The sequence below is a fragment of the Arachis ipaensis genome, chromosome B06, assembly GCF_000816755.2.
Source record: "Arachis ipaensis cultivar K30076 chromosome B06, Araip1.1, whole genome shotgun sequence".
Taxonomy (NCBI): Eukaryota; Viridiplantae; Streptophyta; class Magnoliopsida; order Fabales; family Fabaceae; genus Arachis; species Arachis ipaensis.
Genome location: NC_029790.2, coordinates 112,760,632 through 112,779,318, shown reverse-complemented (window position 1 = coordinate 112,779,318; position 18,687 = coordinate 112,760,632). Strand labels below are relative to the sequence as shown.

At 34.3% G+C, this 18,687-nt stretch overlaps 1 protein-coding gene and 1 long non-coding RNA gene across 12 annotated transcripts in view; both read left to right on the top strand.

Moving 5' to 3' along the window:
* LOC107604937 overlaps positions 1 to 3,096 on the top strand; it is a 6,415-nt gene extending 3,319 nt beyond the window's left edge. For 6 of the 10 annotated variants that reach the window (XR_001612430.2, XR_002349212.1, XR_001612431.2 and 3 more), the window contains one exon: positions 290 to 939. This is a non-coding gene — a long non-coding RNA (uncharacterized LOC107604937). Of the gene's footprint in view, positions 1 to 289; positions 940 to 2,895 lie in introns of those variants that run through there. The other 4 variants (XR_002349210.1, XR_002349213.1, XR_002349208.1 and 1 more) reach the window with 3 other exon arrangements.
* LOC107604938 (CCR4-NOT transcription complex subunit 3) lies at positions 3,866 to 11,877 on the top strand. Of its 2 annotated transcripts, none has more exons than XM_021104809.1 (16): positions 3,866 to 4,176; positions 4,285 to 4,416; positions 4,887 to 5,024; positions 5,133 to 5,183; positions 5,509 to 5,598; positions 5,689 to 5,835; positions 6,436 to 6,543; positions 6,938 to 7,018; positions 7,387 to 8,082; positions 8,476 to 8,637; positions 9,255 to 9,402; positions 9,768 to 9,910; positions 10,588 to 10,872; positions 10,973 to 11,107; positions 11,185 to 11,366; positions 11,585 to 11,877. In XM_021104809.1, exons 1-16 carry the CDS (start codon positions 4,084 to 4,086, stop codon positions 11,649 to 11,651), a joined length of 2,658 nt encoding a protein of 885 aa, XP_020960468.1. In that variant the 5' UTR covers positions 3,866 to 4,083; the 3' UTR covers positions 11,652 to 11,877. The 2 variants fall into 2 exon arrangements, with proteins under 2 accessions (XP_020960468.1, XP_016162142.1); XM_016306656.2 differs by having other exon boundaries at positions 9,255 to 9,420.

The following is an 18,687-nucleotide window of genomic DNA, read 5'->3' as shown; positions in this document are numbered from 1 at the left end:
ATTCTCTGCAAAAAAAAAAAAAAAGTGCAATTTAGTTTGATTGTAGAGAATCTTAAAAATGTGTTAACTTCACATATATAATGAGTTTACTAATCAATCAATTATATATTTTGTTTATACCTATGAGCCTATAACATGATCTCATTTCAGCTTGCATCGATTATATATATATATGGATAAATCTTGATGAATTATCATAGTATGTTAATATAACATACACCTCCTACCATAGTGTGCTTGACATGTGTTTATCTCAATTAAGAGTCCATGATTATTGAAATTATTGCAGGTTTGGTGTGTGGCTCCTATTTTCTGCTAATAAGAAGTCATATCAGACATATGAGATTACTTGCCTTTGTTGAGTAAGATATGTGAGAGTTACAGCAAAACTAAAAAAAATGACGTGTTTGGTTGTTAACTTGCTATATCGGTATCTTTTCGCTTTTTCGAAAATTTTAAGAACAAAAAGAATATAGTGACTTTGGGGTATTTACATATTCATGACTTTTGGTGTTCATACATATATATAAAAAGAAAAAATGCCAACTTTTGTCTCATCTCCATGCAAAGATCGTTGAATGTTTCGACCAATCTCAATTTCTCAAAGCTAATGAATGTTATATTTTTTACCAACCTACCATTAATTGCATAATTTATTGGTTTTGACATTCTTTCCTTTGTATTTTGTGATTTATAGTCATAAGTACTCAATAAAGTTGACTTCAAGTGGTGTTTGGTGTTGCAATGACATCAGGTATAAGGGACCCTAACACTATAGCAATGACATCAGGTAACAATTTAGATCTTTGGAATGGTGTTGCATTCAAGTGGTGTTTTGTTATTTATTTATTATTTTTTTCCACTATTATGTTGGAAAACAATTCCCCTTGAAATACAGTTTAATATATCATAGCCAATACTCAGTATTTGGTGTTCTTATTTAAGATTAGTATTTCTTCCTGTATAGATTACTTTTTGGTGAAGAAAAATGTATTAACATAGTTTTTAACTTATGGATCATATATGGTTAATGATTTACTTGCTATTAGCACAACTTTACTCCTTTGAGACTTGAATATTTATTAGGATGACTCTAATTGGTCGGTTGAATTCCAATCGGAGTTGCTCAGATGAAAGAAAAAATGATAGTGAACTTTGTTTTATGTTCGGCTTCAAGCCCAACAATGAAGAGGACTGATACGGAAATAAAAGATAAACAAAAAGATAAAGATTCAAACTGAATAAAAAGATAAATTGTAATTGAAATAAAAATAAAAATGATAAATTGAAATTGAATACAAAGAGAATCACTCTACTTTCTACCCAATTTCTTGACGCAACAAGAAAGGGACTCCTCAACCTAACTTGCCAACGCCATAGTTTGGAAATTGAATCGAAGGGACTCCTCAACCTTCTACCCAATTCCCCGATGCAACAAGAGAGGGACTCCTCAACCTCAATTGTCCACACCATGGTTTCATCACGAAACCAAAAAGGGGTTTTGAAACCTCTAAAAATTCTATACTACGACTACAATAGCTAAGGAGGTATTTATAACCTCTTATTAGGTTAAAACAAAGAAAACCCTAAAGCCCATAAACCTAAGGCCCAATCTAGTAATTAAATAAACAAAATCAAAATACATTAAATAAAATATTCTAAAAATGTAAACTAAAATATCTTCTAAATAACTCTTGAACTCTTCATATCACGAACATTTGAAGCACGTTTATGGGCCTTATGTTTATGGGCTTTAGGGTTTTCTTTGTTTTAACCTAATAAGAGATTATAAATACCTCCTTAGCTATTGTAGTCGTAGTATAGAATTTTTAAAGGTTTCAAAATCCCTTTTTGGTTTCGTGATGAAACCATGGTGTGGACAATTGAGGTTGAGGAGTCCCTCTCTTGTTGCATCGGGGAATTGGGTAGAAGGTTGAGGAGTCCCTTCGATTCAATTTTCAAACTATGGCGTTGGCAAGTTAGGTTGAGGAGTCCCTTTCTTGTTGCGTCAAGAAATTGGGTAGAAAGTAGAATGATTCTCTTTGTATTCAATTTCAATTTATCATTTTTATTTTTATTTCAATTACAATTTATCTTTTTATTCAGTTTGAATCCTTATCTTCTTGTTTATCTTTTATTTCCGTATCAAGACTAAGACTTGAAAATCTGATTTTGTAGAAATTTTAGTAAAATAAAACTGAGTAGATTATATCTTCAGGAAGATCAAACATAGGACAAAAGTAAAAGAAGGAATAAAACATCAAATTTTAGGACATAAAAAATACCTTCTTATTTGCATCATGTGTGTAGAGTATGCTAAAGTGAAAGAATCCATCATGTTCAGAACATGGAATCTGGGAGGAGACAATCATCATAAGTATTTGTCTCTTTTCATTTGTTGTTTTTAGTGTTATTTTTACTCTTAAGAAATTTGTGCTGTATATCTTTAAATTTTTTTGGATTCCTAATTTTATTTATTTTATCAATATCAATTTCTAAATTATTTTATTTTATTACTCTTGAAAAACAAAATACGGGGCAGGTGGTAAGTTTTTTTTTTTAATTTTCCTTGCTTACTATGGAAAAAATGTGAATAAAATAATAGTACTTGTGATGCTTGGCAAGATATTTTAGCAATCAATAAATTTGGTTATAACATGCTATTTTAAATGCTATTCTACTACATCAATTGTGTTTTTTTTTTTTATTTGTTTAAGTTTATACGACCCAACAAAGCAGGCTCAAATTGACAAGTTTATGGTACAATAGCTTGATCAAACTGTTAATGAGAGGGATTGGTGCAAGTAGAGTGTATCACTATTTGATTCCTTTGGCTTTCTAAGTTAAAATGGCTGCATTTTTATTTGTGTTTGTACTCCATGCATTTTATGCTAGATGACAGGAGAAACGGGCTGCGCTCGCAGATTGATGCAAGATTGATTGCGGCTGCTGCAAGGGGCAAGGACTTGGAAAGTTTCATTTATTGTTGAAATTTGTCTTTTTAACTATTATCAATGCTTAATGTGTTTAATAATAATATTCAAGGCATAAGTACTCACATTCAATTTGAAATTAAGGCATGTGATAATAAAAAAATATTTTCATATTTTTTTAACATATGGTTCTATTTGTTGTTTAGAAAAATGTGACATTTAGAGCAAATAATAAAAGAATTGAAAGAATGAAATAAGAATGGGTTAGATATTGAGACATGAGGTTCATGTTCAATTGCCAATGATCTTAAATCAAGGGTTAAGGGTGCCTTTGGTTTAAATATATATCAAAGTTTAAAATAAAAATACTTTTATCTTTGTGAGTTTACTTTTGTTGGTTTTGTTTGATTGATAAGCAAGAAGTAGGACTTTTAATCAAATAAAAAAATGGTTATTTTTTGTGTGCTATGGTTGACTACATATATTTACTATACCATTATTTAAAAGTAATAGTGATAATATAGAACTAGGTCTATATATATATATTGTATCTGTTTTGAAATTAGAGTGTCGATTTAATATGTTTTTAATTATGGGTGAACTTTAAAAAATATCTGTAAATGTACACTTAGTTTTAGAAATGCTATAGAATCAAATTTTATATGTTTATTTTTTTAACAAGATTAAATATCAATATTATAAAAAAATTTTAATTAATCAATCTATTTATATACTAAATCCTCATAAATATGTATTAATTTTTTATAAATAAAAAATATATAAATACAATAAAATAAATTACTACACAATCCGCCTAACGCGCGGGATTCACACTAGTTAAAATAAAAAATCCTAATAATTACACCCGATAATTTAGGGCCCGATTCCAATTTAATTATACCCGACCCGACTATCTGGAAGAAAGAAGATAATTCGACTCTACGTGCATCCCGAAAGAAGATAACCAAACTTGGAAGTTGAAACTTGGAAGAGAAAGAAATAACCAAACGTGGTAGAATCTCCGCGTCACCACTCATCACTGAACTTTGAGTCTGAACTAGCAAGTGAGCGCAGAAACAAACTCTAGAAAGCTTCAATTGGGGGAAATTTTGGGAAATAGAGCGAATTTTGGAATTGAGAGTCGCAATCAATGGGTGCGAGTCGGAAGCTTCAGGGAGAGATCGATCGCGTTCTCAAGAAAGTCCAGGAAGGTGTTGAAGTCTTTGATAGTATCTGGAACAAGGTCCTACCTCTTCTTTTTTGGGTCAAATTTAAAATCTTAATTTTCTTTTTAAATTTTGCTGATCGAAAATTCACGCGAGAAATGGCGGCGTTGGTTGGGTTGTGTTAGGTTTACGACACAGATAATGCCAACCAGAAGGAGAAGTTTGAAGCAGACCTCAAGAAGGAGATTAAGAAGCTTCAGAGGTACAGGGACCAAATTAAGACTTGGATTCAGTCCAGCGAAATCAAGGACAAGAAGGTGCTTGATATACTGCATGTTCAAATTCCCTTTATACTAAATGGAATATACAAAAAAAAAAAAAATGGTGCTTGTTGTACTAATTTCGCACCGATATGCCGAATTTATGCTGTTTTATTTGGAATGTTAATTCCTTCAGTGTTTTGGGTTTTTAATCAATCAGGGTTTTATACATATGTTGAATAGCTGAATTATGATGGTTGGTGAAATGAGTTAACCTTGGAAATTTTAGATGAATGTGATGTGATGTGATTTCAAGGAACTCACATGCAGTGGATGTATGTCGGTATGAGTATGATTGTGTCATTTTGAACCCATTGAGTAAATGATAATAATGTGTATATTGCCCTGCTTTGTTGCATACCCTTTTCTTGCGGGGATGGGGGGCTCTTGTGTTTTGGTGGTTGTGCTGCCTCGGTTCATTGTGATAATATAATATGGTTTCCCTTTTTTGGCACATTTTGATATAGGTTAGTGCATCTTATGAGCAAGCTCTAGTGGATGCCCGCAAGTTAATTGAACGTGAAATGGAAAGGTTTAAGATATGTGAAAAGGAGACAAAGACCAAAGCATTCTCTAAGGAAGGCTTAGGTCAACAGCCTAAGACTGTAAGTGTGACTATGCCAAAAAAAAGGCTCCTTTGCTATTTTTCTAGTTTTGTATTACTTGTTATGCCTTCTTTGTGCTGAGCGTTATGTTTTGCAATTTTCTCACAGGATCCAAAAGAGAAGGCTAAATCAGAGACAAGGGATTGGTTGAACAATGTGGTATGAAGTCAATTCCTTTGAATAATTTTCCAGTTTGCTTATTGTGCTTGCGTCCAAAGTATGGCTAAAACTTGTTTGTGTTTATAGCTTTTCTGCCATCGTGTTCTTACTGTTGGATAGCTAATTCTCAGCCTTGTTTGCTTTGTATCTATTATCCAATATCTATTCTTATTGCAACATGATAAAATTTCTTGTGTAGGTTGACTGTTTATTGGAAATTTATGTTGCATTTCTCTTTGATGATATGTTGTTTAAATTTCATAAAATATTAATTTGAATGATGTGCCTGGCTCTCATCATCATTTCTTTTAAAATATTCGAGTAGGTTGGGGAGTTAGAATCTCAGATTGACAACTTTGAAGCTGAGCTTGAAGGGCTTTCTGTCAAGAAAGGAAAGAACAGGCCACCTAGATTGGTATGAAACATTCATACATTGTTCTGTTAAAATGATGGTTGACCTTTTGAACGGTCACTTACATCATGTCATGTTTTTCTTCTTTCTAAGACACATCTAGAGACATCAATTACTCGGCACAAGGCTCATATAAAGAAATGTGAATTTATCTTGAGGCTATTAGACAATGATGAGTTAAGTCCGGAGCAGGTTAATGATGTCAAGGATTTCTTGGATGATTATGTAGAGCGTAATCAGGTTTGTCTAATTCATCATACCTAAAAAAGTTGGGCACTGATTTGGTTGTTAATTTAGTCCTTTTTTGGAGTGAGTGCTTAATGCATTATGCTTTGATAGAGGTGCTTGGAGGGGATTGAATTAACATTGCTCTGTTTTTTGAAGACGACTCAAAATGAGATGCTGTCATTTAACCTTCCGATCTTTATGTATTCATTTTTATAAACATTTTTACAACTTTCTTCACTATCATTTTATGAAAGGGCACAATGACGTTGTTTGATCCACGTAACCGACTCCACCTAGAAAGATAAGGCTTTCTTGTTGTCGTTGTTGCTACTGCTGCTGCAGCTGTTTGTCTCAATTTTCTTAGACTGTTGACATGGTTCCTGATAGGAGTATGGCACTGGAGAAATATTGAGGCTATTTAGCTGGCCTCATCCAGTACACAAGGCTCAGTAGTTGTTTGTTGTGTTTGTTGCTGTATCAATGAAAACCTAACCTTCTGTTTCCCTTCAAACTTAACCACCTGAACATATCATACCATAATGCTTGACAATTTGCAATAGTGAACGACTTATTGCCACTTTTCTGTTTGTTCTATTTTTCATTTTTCTGCAGGAGGACTTTGATGAATTCAGCGATGTTGATGAACTATACAGCTCATTGCCTTTAGATAAGGTGGAGACTCTTGAAGATCTTGTTACAATCCCCCCTGGCCTATCTAAGGTATTTGTTTGCTCACGATTGTTTTGTTGCAAGTATACAAGGGATCATTCAGTAATACATATTGAAGCATATGTAGATTCAATTTACCACATTGGGTCATTGATTAATTTTTCACGTTGGCAAATTTTGCTGGATTCCTTGCTGGGCTATGCAGTTTATGTTGGTAATGTATTATAGAAGTCTAACATTTAATTGATGGGTGATGCGGATTTTAATTTCGGAAGTGGTTAACTCTTTACAAGATACCCTCCATGAACCTCTTAATTGTGGGAGTCTAATGCACTGAGTTACCCTGTTTTTATTGGTTATTTTGACCCTAGGTTCCTATAACATTCCCTTTAACTTGTAAGAACAATTCCTTTTGGAACTCCTGATTTGTTTTGTTTTCTGGTAGGCTACTCCTAGTCTCAGCTTGAAGAATACTTTGGCTGTTTCAGCATCACAATCAGCATCAGCATCTGCCTCACAAACATCTGTATGTATTTCATGTTTATATTTATATGGAAGGATGCAGGAGTCAATGTTGTTGATATGAAAACATAAGAATGGTTTCAGAAAACTTTTGAGGGATTAAATGTTAGGATGTTATTTTTTTCATGCCATAAAAAAAGGGCTATCCCGTTCTTTTTATGTGGCCTATAAGCAATTTTGATGATGTGATCTTAAAGCATCTGTCTAATTAAGAGTAATAGTAGTTAAGATTTTCAGATAATTATTGGTATCTCACCTAGTGGATGTAGAAACAAGCGTGCATCTGCCATTTTAAATTGATGAACAATATTGTTGATTCTATTTCCAGGAAACTTTGACTTCTAATCATCAGGGTGTTTCCTCTTCTTCCAGGAGCAAGCTGATGACACAGCATCCCAGGATAGCAATTCTGATATTGGTGCAAGAACTCCACCTGCGAAAGTTAGTGGAATTATTTCTGCTACTTCCACACCAGCTGGCAACCATGCTACTCCTCTTTCTGTGAATGTTTCTACGCATAATTTGTCCAGTGCACCAGCTGCTGGATCGGTCCTTTCTGGTTCGAATTCAGTTCGGAGTCCCATGGAGAATGCTAATGCTGCGAATTCACCTTCTGCGAATCAATCTTCCTCTTTGAAGGAAGAAGAGATTAATAGTTTCCCTGACCAGAGACCATCCCCATCGCTTTCTGATGCAGCACTAAGGAGCATTGGCCGAAACAACATTTCAAATCAAGCAGCAGCTAGCATCCCTCTTGGTGCTGGGAACATGGTTTCTAACAATGGAACCCTTGGTTCAGTCCCTTCAGCCTCTGAAATAACTAAGAGGAACATGTTGGCAGCTGATGATAGACTTGGTGGAAGTAGTGGGATGGTGCAGCCTCTTGTATCCCCATTAAGTAATAGCAGATTGATCTTGCCTCAGGTTGGGAAGGCTAATGAAGCTGCCTCAGCTGACTCTAATGTCATTAATGAGGCTGCAGCTGTATCTAGTAGAGTTTTTTCCCCATCTGTGGTTCCTGGCATGCAATGGAGACCTGGAAGTCCATTCCAGAACCAAAGTGATGCGGTAAATTGTCTTAAATTTTAGTATGCTATATGGTGGTCATATGTTTTTCTTTTGGCAAGCTTTTGTGTGGCTTCAAAGTAGGAGAGATTCATTTATGCCAGAAGTATGTGCAATTAGAATGTGTTATAATATTGATTGCTGAGTACCAATAGACATGTAGTTTTGTGTCAGATTCAAAGTTAAAATCTGAATCTGTACATCTGAATGAATATTTTAAGATTATCACATGCTAGGTACACTGCTAGGCCTAGAAACTTTTACTCAGTATAGGTACATTCTTTTTCTTGCTGCTGTTGACTGGTTGAATGGAAGGGTTGTTCTATGTAGCATGCTATTGTATATGTTGAATATTTACCTCTTACAGTGCTGGTTCATTTTGATATTCATGTGCAGATTCGTCAAAGAACTGAAATAGCTCCAGATCAAAGGGAAAAGTTTTTGCAGAAGTATCAGCAAGTGCAGCAGCAGGGGCACAGCACCCTGCTTACTATGCCTTCTCTTGGAGGAAATCCTAAGCAGTTTTCTGCCCAGCAGCAAAATCCACTTTTGCAACAGGTATTTCTCCTGTTTTGGACTTTTCTTGCTTGTTCCAAAGATGTCGTGTCTAGTTTTTCTATTCCAACAATGTCATCTTTACAATTCTAATTTTAAAAATAACTACCTACATCTACGGAATCTACGGTTGAGTTGTCTTCGTGTGACCTCAAGGTCATGGGTTCAAACCGTGGAACCAATCACTGATACAATTAAATTAGGCTGTTTACATTACACCCTTTGGGTATGACCCTTCTCCATACCTTGCATTAACACGGGATTCTTGTAGCCCTACATTGTTGGATGCGGGGTTGGTTTTGATTTTTATTTTATTTTGTTTTTCCCCCTCCCTTCTGTTTGAGAAATGATGGGAAAAATTTGCATAAAAGTAGGAAGATTGGTAGCTTTACTTTGTTTAAATGTACAACTAGATAGTTCGTCTCATGCCTAAGTTCATTTATTTAAAAATCCTTTAAAGAATTCTGTAGATGTATATCCTGTTTTAGCTCCATTCCATATACAATCGTATATATTTATAGTTTTACATTTTGGTTAAATGATAATCCACAGTTCCTTCTATGACCTGACTTTATATATGATAAAAATATATTTTGCATGACATGCTACAATATTTGCAGTTTAACTCCCAAGGTTCCTCTGTTTCTTCTCAATCTGCTATTGGCCTTGGAGTCCAGTCACCAGGTTTTAGTGGTATTTCAACTACTACACTACAACAGCCACCCAATTCGGTCCATTCCCCATCTAGTCAACAGTCATTGATGTCAGGTGTTTCCAAAGATGCAGGTGTTTGTGTTACTTGTACATAATACTATACTATATTATGCTTTGATGTATAAGTTTTATTCTCTTTTCTAGTCTGACTACTTTCCTCCTTTTCTGTTCTCTTGTTTCAATACTAAGAAAAATTGTGGACAAAACCCTTAATAACTTATATTTAAATGACATGGTTTACAATAAGCCTGGAAGTCATTTGATTCAAGTAGTTGATCTCTGAAAAAAGACACTGTTCTTGAAATGCAGCCAATACCATGACGTGTTCTAGTTCCTACATATCCAGAACAAAATACCAAGATTGGTTTATGATGAAAGTTGAGGAACATATCCTAATTCCTAGATTTTTTATTATGCAGATGTTGGCAATTCTAAAATTGAAGATCCACAACATCAGAATTTTCCTGATGATTCAGCTGTTGAATCTACTGGTAGTACTGGGGTTGGCAAGAGTCTCATAAGTGAAGATGATTTGAAATCAACATTTGCTGCAGATTCTCCAGTATGCTGGCTAACTTCTTAATCTTTTATATTCTTAAGATATATCATCCTTTTACATTACATATGAAAGCACATTAAGTTTTGTACTTTTCTGTGCTTGTAAGACAAAATGAGTCCAGTAGTTGCTAAGGTAATCATGAAAGTGTTAATGTGCATAATGGAATGTCTGGTTGTGGAGACAGATGAGAGTAGAGATTTGGTGCAATTTGATTAGAGAGGATATTGTAAGGGAGGGGAGCTGAAAATGTTAAGCTGAATTTTGGCTTCGGCTTGGGAGAGTTGAGCTGCTATAGAGCTGAATATACCCTTACTGTTTCCCCTTGGAACTAGCTTCAGGAGAATAATGCACAAGGAATGGGATAAACTAAAACTCATTAACTTACAATCATGATTAATGTTTACCTAAGGAGGTAGTGAATTTTAAATTTATATATATTTGAAGGATATGGAGTGTTTTCTGGATAGCCTCTGATTTGAAAACCAGTTGTATGGCCTAGTTAAGCTGGGCGAGAGCTATATGCTTACTTGTACTCTTCTGACTTGCAGATAGAAAAAGACTCATTTGGATTGATTTCTGTGCACATGATGTGAAAGGATATTTTGTTTGTGTGTGTGTTTGTGTATATGTGTAGTGAACTTAAGGATGACCTAAGCCAGCTATTTTTGTTTATGCTACAGGCAGGGGTATCCGTCTCCCTTGCAGAAACTGGTCAAACATCCAGAGATATTGATTTGTCTCCTGGCCAACCTTTACAACCCAATCAACCTACTGGTAACCTTGGTGTCATTGGGAGAAGAAATGGCATGGATCTTGGAGCCATTGGTGATAGTTTCACGGGATCAAGTTCAAGTATTAATCCAAGTGGAGTGCGTGATCAGTTATACAATTTGCAAATGCTTGAGGCAGCACACTACAAACTTCCTCTACCCAGAGACTCAGAACGTCCTAGAGCTTATACTCCTGTCTGCATTGCCAATCATATTCATCTTCCTGTTCACTGCATAATCTATCATATGGCCATATAATGAGTTCTGGTTTTCCCATTTTCTTGTGGTTCTGCAGAGGCACCCAACGATAACACCTTCTAGTTATCCTCAGACACAGGCTCCTATTGTTAATAATCCTGCTTTTTGGGAGAGAGTAGGTCTTGAACCATTTGGCACTGATACATTGTTCTATGCATTTTATTATCAACAGGTACTTTTAACATTCCGAGTGATTAATGTTATTCTATGAGTCAATTATGTGGGGCTTATATCTGTTATTTTATGCAGAACACTTACCAGCAGTATTTGGCTGCAAAGGAACTAAAGAAACAGTCCTGGAGATACCACAAAAAGTATAACACATGGTTTCAGCGTCATGAAGAGCCCAAAGTTGCTACAGATGAATATGAGCAAGGAACATATGTGTACTTCGATTTCCATATTGCAAATGATGACCTTCAACATGGGTGGTATGTAGACTTAATTATTATACTAAATACTATTTGCAATCACTTTGGGCATATATACGTACACTGTTTTGAAATTTAAAACATGATCATTGGATGGTAAAATAAAATGAGTATAGAATTTGTAGCAGCTTTTATTAGGTTTCTATGACATTTGCAATGATTGCATTTTTTAGCTGCCTTTGTGGTTACCCTTGAATTATGTTGATTTTGTTTTTCAGGTGTCAAAGAATCAAAACTGAATTCACTTTTGAATATAATTATCTTGAAGACGAGCTTCTTGTATAGAGGATTCAGACCCAAGTAGTAATAATGTCTTGGTTTTTATTTTTTTTCCTTAGGTTTTAGCAAATATAATTGTTTGATTTATAAGCTTGTTATGTTTTCCAAGTATTTGTTTTCTTTCTCATATCCTTGTTCTTTATTCTGCCATACGTGTATGGCTGTTTATTCATGTAATCATTCTCATTTCGGCCCACTAAACTTATGTTCATGTTCTCCTTCTGCCGCCCCACACTTGGTTCTTCTCCTTCTGCCGCCAACACTTGGTTCTAGACAACATAGCTGGTCTAATGATAGTACGAAGAATTTACCCTTAAGTTTTGAAGATATTTTTTGTGGCATATAAAAGTATAAAACCCAAAGCACTCCATTTTTGACCAACCCGCATGAATCAAATGACTTATGCCCTCTTCTATTTCTCTATTGTTTTGAATAATGCATTCAAGACACTTAAACCACTTTACTTGTGGTATGATGTCCCCAATTTTCACTTTGCTAGTGTTTCTCCTTATGCTGAATTTATACTCCATATACTCTGACCTAGCGTGAGTTGTGAGCAAATTATATACTTTCGGGGCCTATCTCCACAAATCTAGGTTGTCATTTAAAACTTCTTGCGATTATCCAATAAGGATGATGTCATTTGCAAAAAGCATTTAACATGGTATGGGTTCTTGATTGCGCTCAATGAGTTGCAAAAAGTATTTAACATGGTATGGGTTCTTGGTTGTAGGGCTGATAATTCATACCTTACCTATGGGTATCCAACTCGGTCCAACCCGTTCGAGTAGGGTAGGCTATCCGACCCGCTGCGGGTAGAGTAGGGTACGGTCTGGATATGCCTGCGGGTAGGGTAGGGTACGGGTTTAGGGTGTATTCTATCCTATCCTACCTGCACTTCATATATAACACATATTTTATAAAAATTAGGTATATAGTGAAAGAAGTGAAAGTTGAACTCATAACCTCCCTTATGTAATGACTTATAATAAATGAATAACCACTAAAATTAGTTAGTTAATTTAGTAATTTAGAGCATTAGTTTTTTATTTTTTATGTTATTAATATGTATAAAATTCGAAATGATTGAATTTTATATTTACTTTGAAAAAATTTGATATATATTTCTGCAGGTAGGGTAGGGTAGGGTAGGGTTTAGAATTTTAGGGTGCGGGTAGGGTTAGGGTTGAGAGATTCTCAACCCACGGGTAGGATAGGGTAGAGTTTTAATAAAATTTTCAACCTGCGGGTAGGGTTAGGGTACCCTATCTTATCCATTGCCAGCCCTACTTGGTTGTGCTTAGTACGTACCTTCAAAACCAGTGTAAAAAGGTATGAGCTTGGAGATGACTATTAATGTAATTCTACACCAATAGGAAATTTCTATGTTATCTTGGGTTCAAACTCTAGTTGTAACCTCCTCGTTCATGTTCTTAATTTCACAAATATGTGTAATTCTTACTCCTTCTTCTCCAAAACCTTCGATAGGACCTCTCTTAGTATTCTGTCATTTGTCTTTTCTAAGTTAATAAACATAATTTGTAGATTTTTTTATTATTCTGGGTCACTTCCATCATTCTCCTTAACAAGAATATGTCCTCCGTGGTAGATCTACCTGCCATAAAACCAATAGGTATTTCAAAATTCGAGTCTCGTGTTTCAACCTCCATTTTATCACATCTTCTTAGAATTTCAAGGTATTATTCATAAGCTTGATCTCTTTGTTGTTTTCATAATTTTTTATATCTTATTGTTGTAGATAAGGAGATGCTCTTCCTCCAGTTGTTTAACATCTTCTTTGACCTTAAAATCTCACTCCCGATTCCATCAAAATATCCAATAACATCTAGAATGAATTAAAATAAAAAAAAAGTCTGTTATCAATGAATTTGTTAAAAAAAATACAGCCGAAATTATCAATAAAATAAATAAATTTATAAATAAATTATACTTTTTCTAAAATAATAAACTTACCAACTAAATAGGTGTAATCGTACCCAAGAACATTGAGAGTGTCAAAACTCACAATTAAATCTATATCGTGGGATACTTGACGATTCTGGAAGTATGTGCACATCAGTACGTTGATTTAAATTAACCACATACTCATGATGTGTAGTATTGAAGTTACCTTCATTGAGTCCAACACCAAAATATCTTATTTGGTAAGATATTTTTTTTCTTAGCAAATTCACGAATTAAAACACAAGAGCGAGCCAATTTTGGATATATGTAAAGAAAGGGATTGATGTACTTTGAATTGTGGTGCTATACATGTCTCATAACTTATACTTTTATAGTTGACTCATAGCTAAATTTTTTTAAATTTGATTGACTTTAATTTAAATTTGAATTAAATTTGTAGATAAAGTAAATAAATATATTAACAATTTTTAAAATTCTAAATTAACGTAACTGCAATATTAACGTACGTAGCTGCAATTTTTAAAAAGAATCAACAAAATTTTAAAAAATAGTGCTAAAAAAGAACAACAAATTTAAAAAAATAGTGCTAAAATTAAAAAAATAACAACATAAGTAAAACAATTTAAAATTTAAAAAAAACAACCTAAACAAAATAATTTAAAATTTAAAAAATAACAACCTAAGTAAAATAACCCAAATAAATAATTTAAAATTTAAAAATAACAAGTTAAGCAAATAATAATTTATCTTTCATAAATATAATTCTAAAAATTTCTAGTGACGACACCTAAGCAAATAAACTCACAGACTCAACGTATGAGTGCCACATTAGCATATGAGCTCCCCATTTGTATTACTATAAAGATAAAGATTTAAAAAACAACAACCTAAACAAAATAATTTAAAATTTAAAAAATAACAACCTAAGTAAAACAACCTAAGCAAATAATAATTTATCTTTTATAAATATAATTCTAAAAATTTCTAGTGACGACACTTAAGCAAATAAATTCCCAGGCTCAACGTATAAGCGCCACGTTAGCATATGAGCTCCCCATTTATTACTATAAGCTCCAACCGAACAACTACGTGTCTAAGCAAGCAAATAAGTTGGAAAGAATCAGGTCATGAAACTCACTTTGATTTTCTTAGGGATAAGTACTTTTTTCGTCCCTAAGGTTTAGGGTCAAAATCAAAATCGTCTCCGACCTTTTTTTTTTTAAATCATCCTTAACGTTTAAAAACGCTTTAAAATCATTCTTTTTGTTCTAAAAAGACAAATTTACCCTTATAAAAAATAAATTATAAAATAAAAAATTAATCTCCACCATTTGCAGTGGCTTCATTATCCCTCTCTTTCTCCATTATCCTCCCAACTCATTTCTTCCTCCAACCAAAGATCCAAACTTGGTTCTCTCCTCAACAACCCAATACGCTCAAAGTCCCAACCCAAGCTTCTTCTCTCGCCCACCTTTCTCTCTCTACACCAACCTCATTTTCTCTCTCCTCAAACTCCATTAACAACAAGCTTTCGTTCAAGTTAACGATCTCCCGCAATCCACTCCAATACCCTTTTTCTCTTCTCCCCCACCGCACTTCTGACCTCTTAGGCGCCACCGCACTCCTGCGCGCCACCGTCGTGTGGTCCTGCAACGAGCTACGCATTCGCAATCGTACCTGTTTACTGCTTCGACTCTTTGGATGACGGCAAATCTTCTTCAGGGTTCGATAAGACCGGTCCTTTTCGCACCAATTTCTTGATCCAATTGGTTTTGAATTTCAGGAAGAATCTTTAAGAGCGTGGGTCAGATCTCGTTGTCAGGGTTGAAAAATCAAAAACGGTTTTGGTTGAGCTTGTTAAAGTCGTTGGTTTTGTATCAAAAAAATTGTTGTTGAATAAGTTAATTATTGTTGTTGTTTTCTTTTCTGTCTTCCCTTCTATTGTTGTTGTTGATAATGTTGGTGGATTATGAGAAAGAGCCTGTGGATTGCATCGTTGTGGTAAGAGAATGACAGTGGGATGAAGGTAGAGCTCCACCAACTACGGTGGCTTCATTATCCCTGTCTCTCCATCTTCCTCCCAACTCATTTCTTCTTCCTCATTTCTTCTTCCAATCAAATATTCAAACTTTGTTCTCTTCCCAACAATCTAATAAGCTCAAAGTTCCAACCCAAACTTCTGCCCTCACCCACCTTTCTCTCTCTACACCAACCTCATTTTCTCTCTCCTCAAACTCCATTAACAACAAGCTTTCGTTCAAGTTAACGATCTCCCGCAATCCACTCCAATACCCTTTTTCTCTTCTCCCCCACCGCACTTCTGACCTCTTAGGCGCCACCGCACTCCTGCGCGCCACCGTCGTGTGGTCCTGCAACGAGCTACGCATTCGCAATCGTACCTGTTTACTGCTTCGACTCTTTGGATGACGGCAAATCTTCTTCAGGGTTCGATAAGACCGGTCCTTTTCGCACCAATTTCTTGATCCAATTGGTTTTGAATTTCAGGAAGAATCTTTAAGAGCGTGGGTCAGATCTCGTTGTCAGGGTTGAAAAATCAAAAACGGTTTTGGTTGAGCTTGTTAAAGTCGTTGGTTTTGTATCAAAAAAATTGTTGTTGAATAAGTTAATTATTGTTGTTGTTTTCTTTTCTGTCTTCCCTTCTATTGTTGTTGTTGATAATGTTGGTGGATTATGAGAAAGAGCCTGTGGATTGCATCGTTGTGGTAAGAGAATGACAGTGGGATGAAGGTAGAGGTGTGGGTGACTGGGGACATATAGTGGTGAGTGAGTGAGGTTCAGATATTCACTGGTGAGTAAGGTTGAATGGTGGTAGATGATGATGAAGACGAAGAAATGAAGATGAAGTGGAGGTGAGGGACAATGATGGTGGAAATTGAAAACTTGATGATGATGGTTGGATTTTGATTTTAATTTTTTTATTTTTTTATTTTTATTATATAATTTATTTTTTACAAGGATAAATTTGTCTTTTTAGAGCAAAAATGATGATTTTAAAGCGTTTTTGAATGTTAAGGATGATTTTAATAAGAATAAAAGGTCGGGGACGATTTTGATTTTGACCCTAAACCTTAGGGACGAAAAAAGTACTTATCCCATTTTCTTATTATTACTTCTCTTAAGCTCTATTTTAACTTGAGCATCAGAGTACTTTTTGCATGTACTCCCGTCGCGGTGTTCCAGCCAGGCTTTAAATAAAACTCTAACTAACGAGGTGAGAGGGAAACAAATACTAACAACTCAACTCGTAAACATATTCATCTGTGCTCTCGCCGCTTCGCAATGAGTCTTCACACCTGTAGTTAAAAGGGGTGGAAATAGGGGGTTAGAAGTTTAGTTCATTTTATATATACTTGGTCAGCAATAACAGTCAATAAGGTACCATCTAATTCAACAATTAAAGAACACAGAATTCAAACAGTCATTTAGCACACCCACAATTACAGAAAATTACACCCACAAACAAATATGCACAAACAAGTATGATGCATGTCTATCCCTAGTGCAGGTAGTGAGCTCATATGTCGGTTTCGACACGCTCCTGATGTAACTCAGCAATCTTTGTCTGAGTTTAGTTTCCAGTGTTATAACCTCTGTAAGCAATCTCTGTCTTACAGGTGAGGCTCTCTCTAGCCAATGTATGTAGCGATAACCTCTGTAAGCAACCTCTGTCTTACAGGTGCGACCATCCTCTAGATTGGCCGATGTATCTTTGGAAAGCAAATCTCAGTGGACTCACTACCATATCTCTGCTCGTTTTCAGCAGGTAAAACAATCATCTCTGCTTCTCTCCTTTTCTTTTCATTCTTTCCTTCTTTTCTTTTCTATTCTCTGCTCTCCTGTGGAAGAGGTTCTTTAGATTCTTTTAATTTTTTTCTCTCTACTCTCCTATGGCAGAGGTAATTTTAACTAATATATTCTTTTTTTTCTTTTCTTTTTTCATCATTCTTTTAATTTCTTACTTTTAACATCAAAAACTATACAAATTCTTTAATATTTTATTTTTGACTTCAATATTTTATAAAATTATATTTAAACTTTCACTTTGTTTCATATTTATATAAATATTTATATAAATAACCCTGAGCTTTTATAAAATACCCGTTTTATCTCTGAACTTTATTTATTATCCAAAATACCCGAAAAAGTTATATAATTATAATATTAAACTCAATCTTTTCATAAAAATACAAGTATATTTCCTCAAAAATAAATCTTCTTGGCTGATTCTTCTCTTCACCAAGAACCAAAATCCTCTTTATTTTCTTCTTAAAATATACATTTAAATCTTAATCCGTTTTTGAATTTTACGGTTACCAATTTTTCACAATTTTTAATTTAATTCCTAGGCTATTAAACCTCACCCATTTTATCCAAAAACTAACACAATGACAACCCCAAATCAGCTTCATTTAATCACATATAACAATATATCAATAAAATTTAATATGAAGTCAATCAAACTCCATCAATAATTAATCACAACAACCATTCACTTATCCAACAAATTTAATCGGTGAGAATTTACTGAAACCCTATCTCAGTACGAAATTAAAATACTCGAGGCTGCGGAAAAGCTTTCTGACTGAGCTGTCGAAGAAAAAAATGTCAGAAATCGTCTGTGCCTCCTAGAACTCCAGTTAATTGAACTCAAAAAAAATAGAAGTTATATCATCGTTGACTTCTACCAAATAAAAATTATGTCAATGTGTAAAAAAAAAGATACAAATATTTTTATTGAATTAAATTTTTTATAAGAGTTACGAATCACAAAAAATCAAAATTGAAAAATCAAAAGGAGTCACGGTTTCTCCCTCATCCCGGTCTTTCTTTCTTTCTTATGGGTTCCGTGGTGGTAAGAAGAGGAAATGAAGCATAATGATACCTGATTACATGAATAAAGGGGGATAGGTGTCGCATTTGTATATTATATAGTAAGCCACGTTGGCAATTTCTTTCTTTTCTTTGTCTTAATGGCTTCGGCCATTCTTTCTTTCTTTTTTTTCTTTTAAACTTTATTAATAATAATAATAATAATAATAATAATAATAATAATAATAATAATAATAATAATAATAATAATAATAATAATAATAAT

Coding starts and splice junctions, on each gene's coding strand:
- LOC107604938 (XM_016306656.2), top strand. CDS start 4,084: ATGGGTGCGAGTCGGAAGCTTCAGGGAGAGATCGATCGCGTTCTCAAG. Junction 5,184..5,508: donor GGGATTGGTTGAACAATGTG/GTATGAAGTCAA, acceptor ATATTCGAGTAG/GTTGGGGAGTTAGAATCTCA. Junction 11,367..11,584: donor GATGACCTTCAACATGGGTG/GTATGTAGACTT, acceptor TTTGTTTTTCAG/GTGTCAAAGAATCAAAACTG.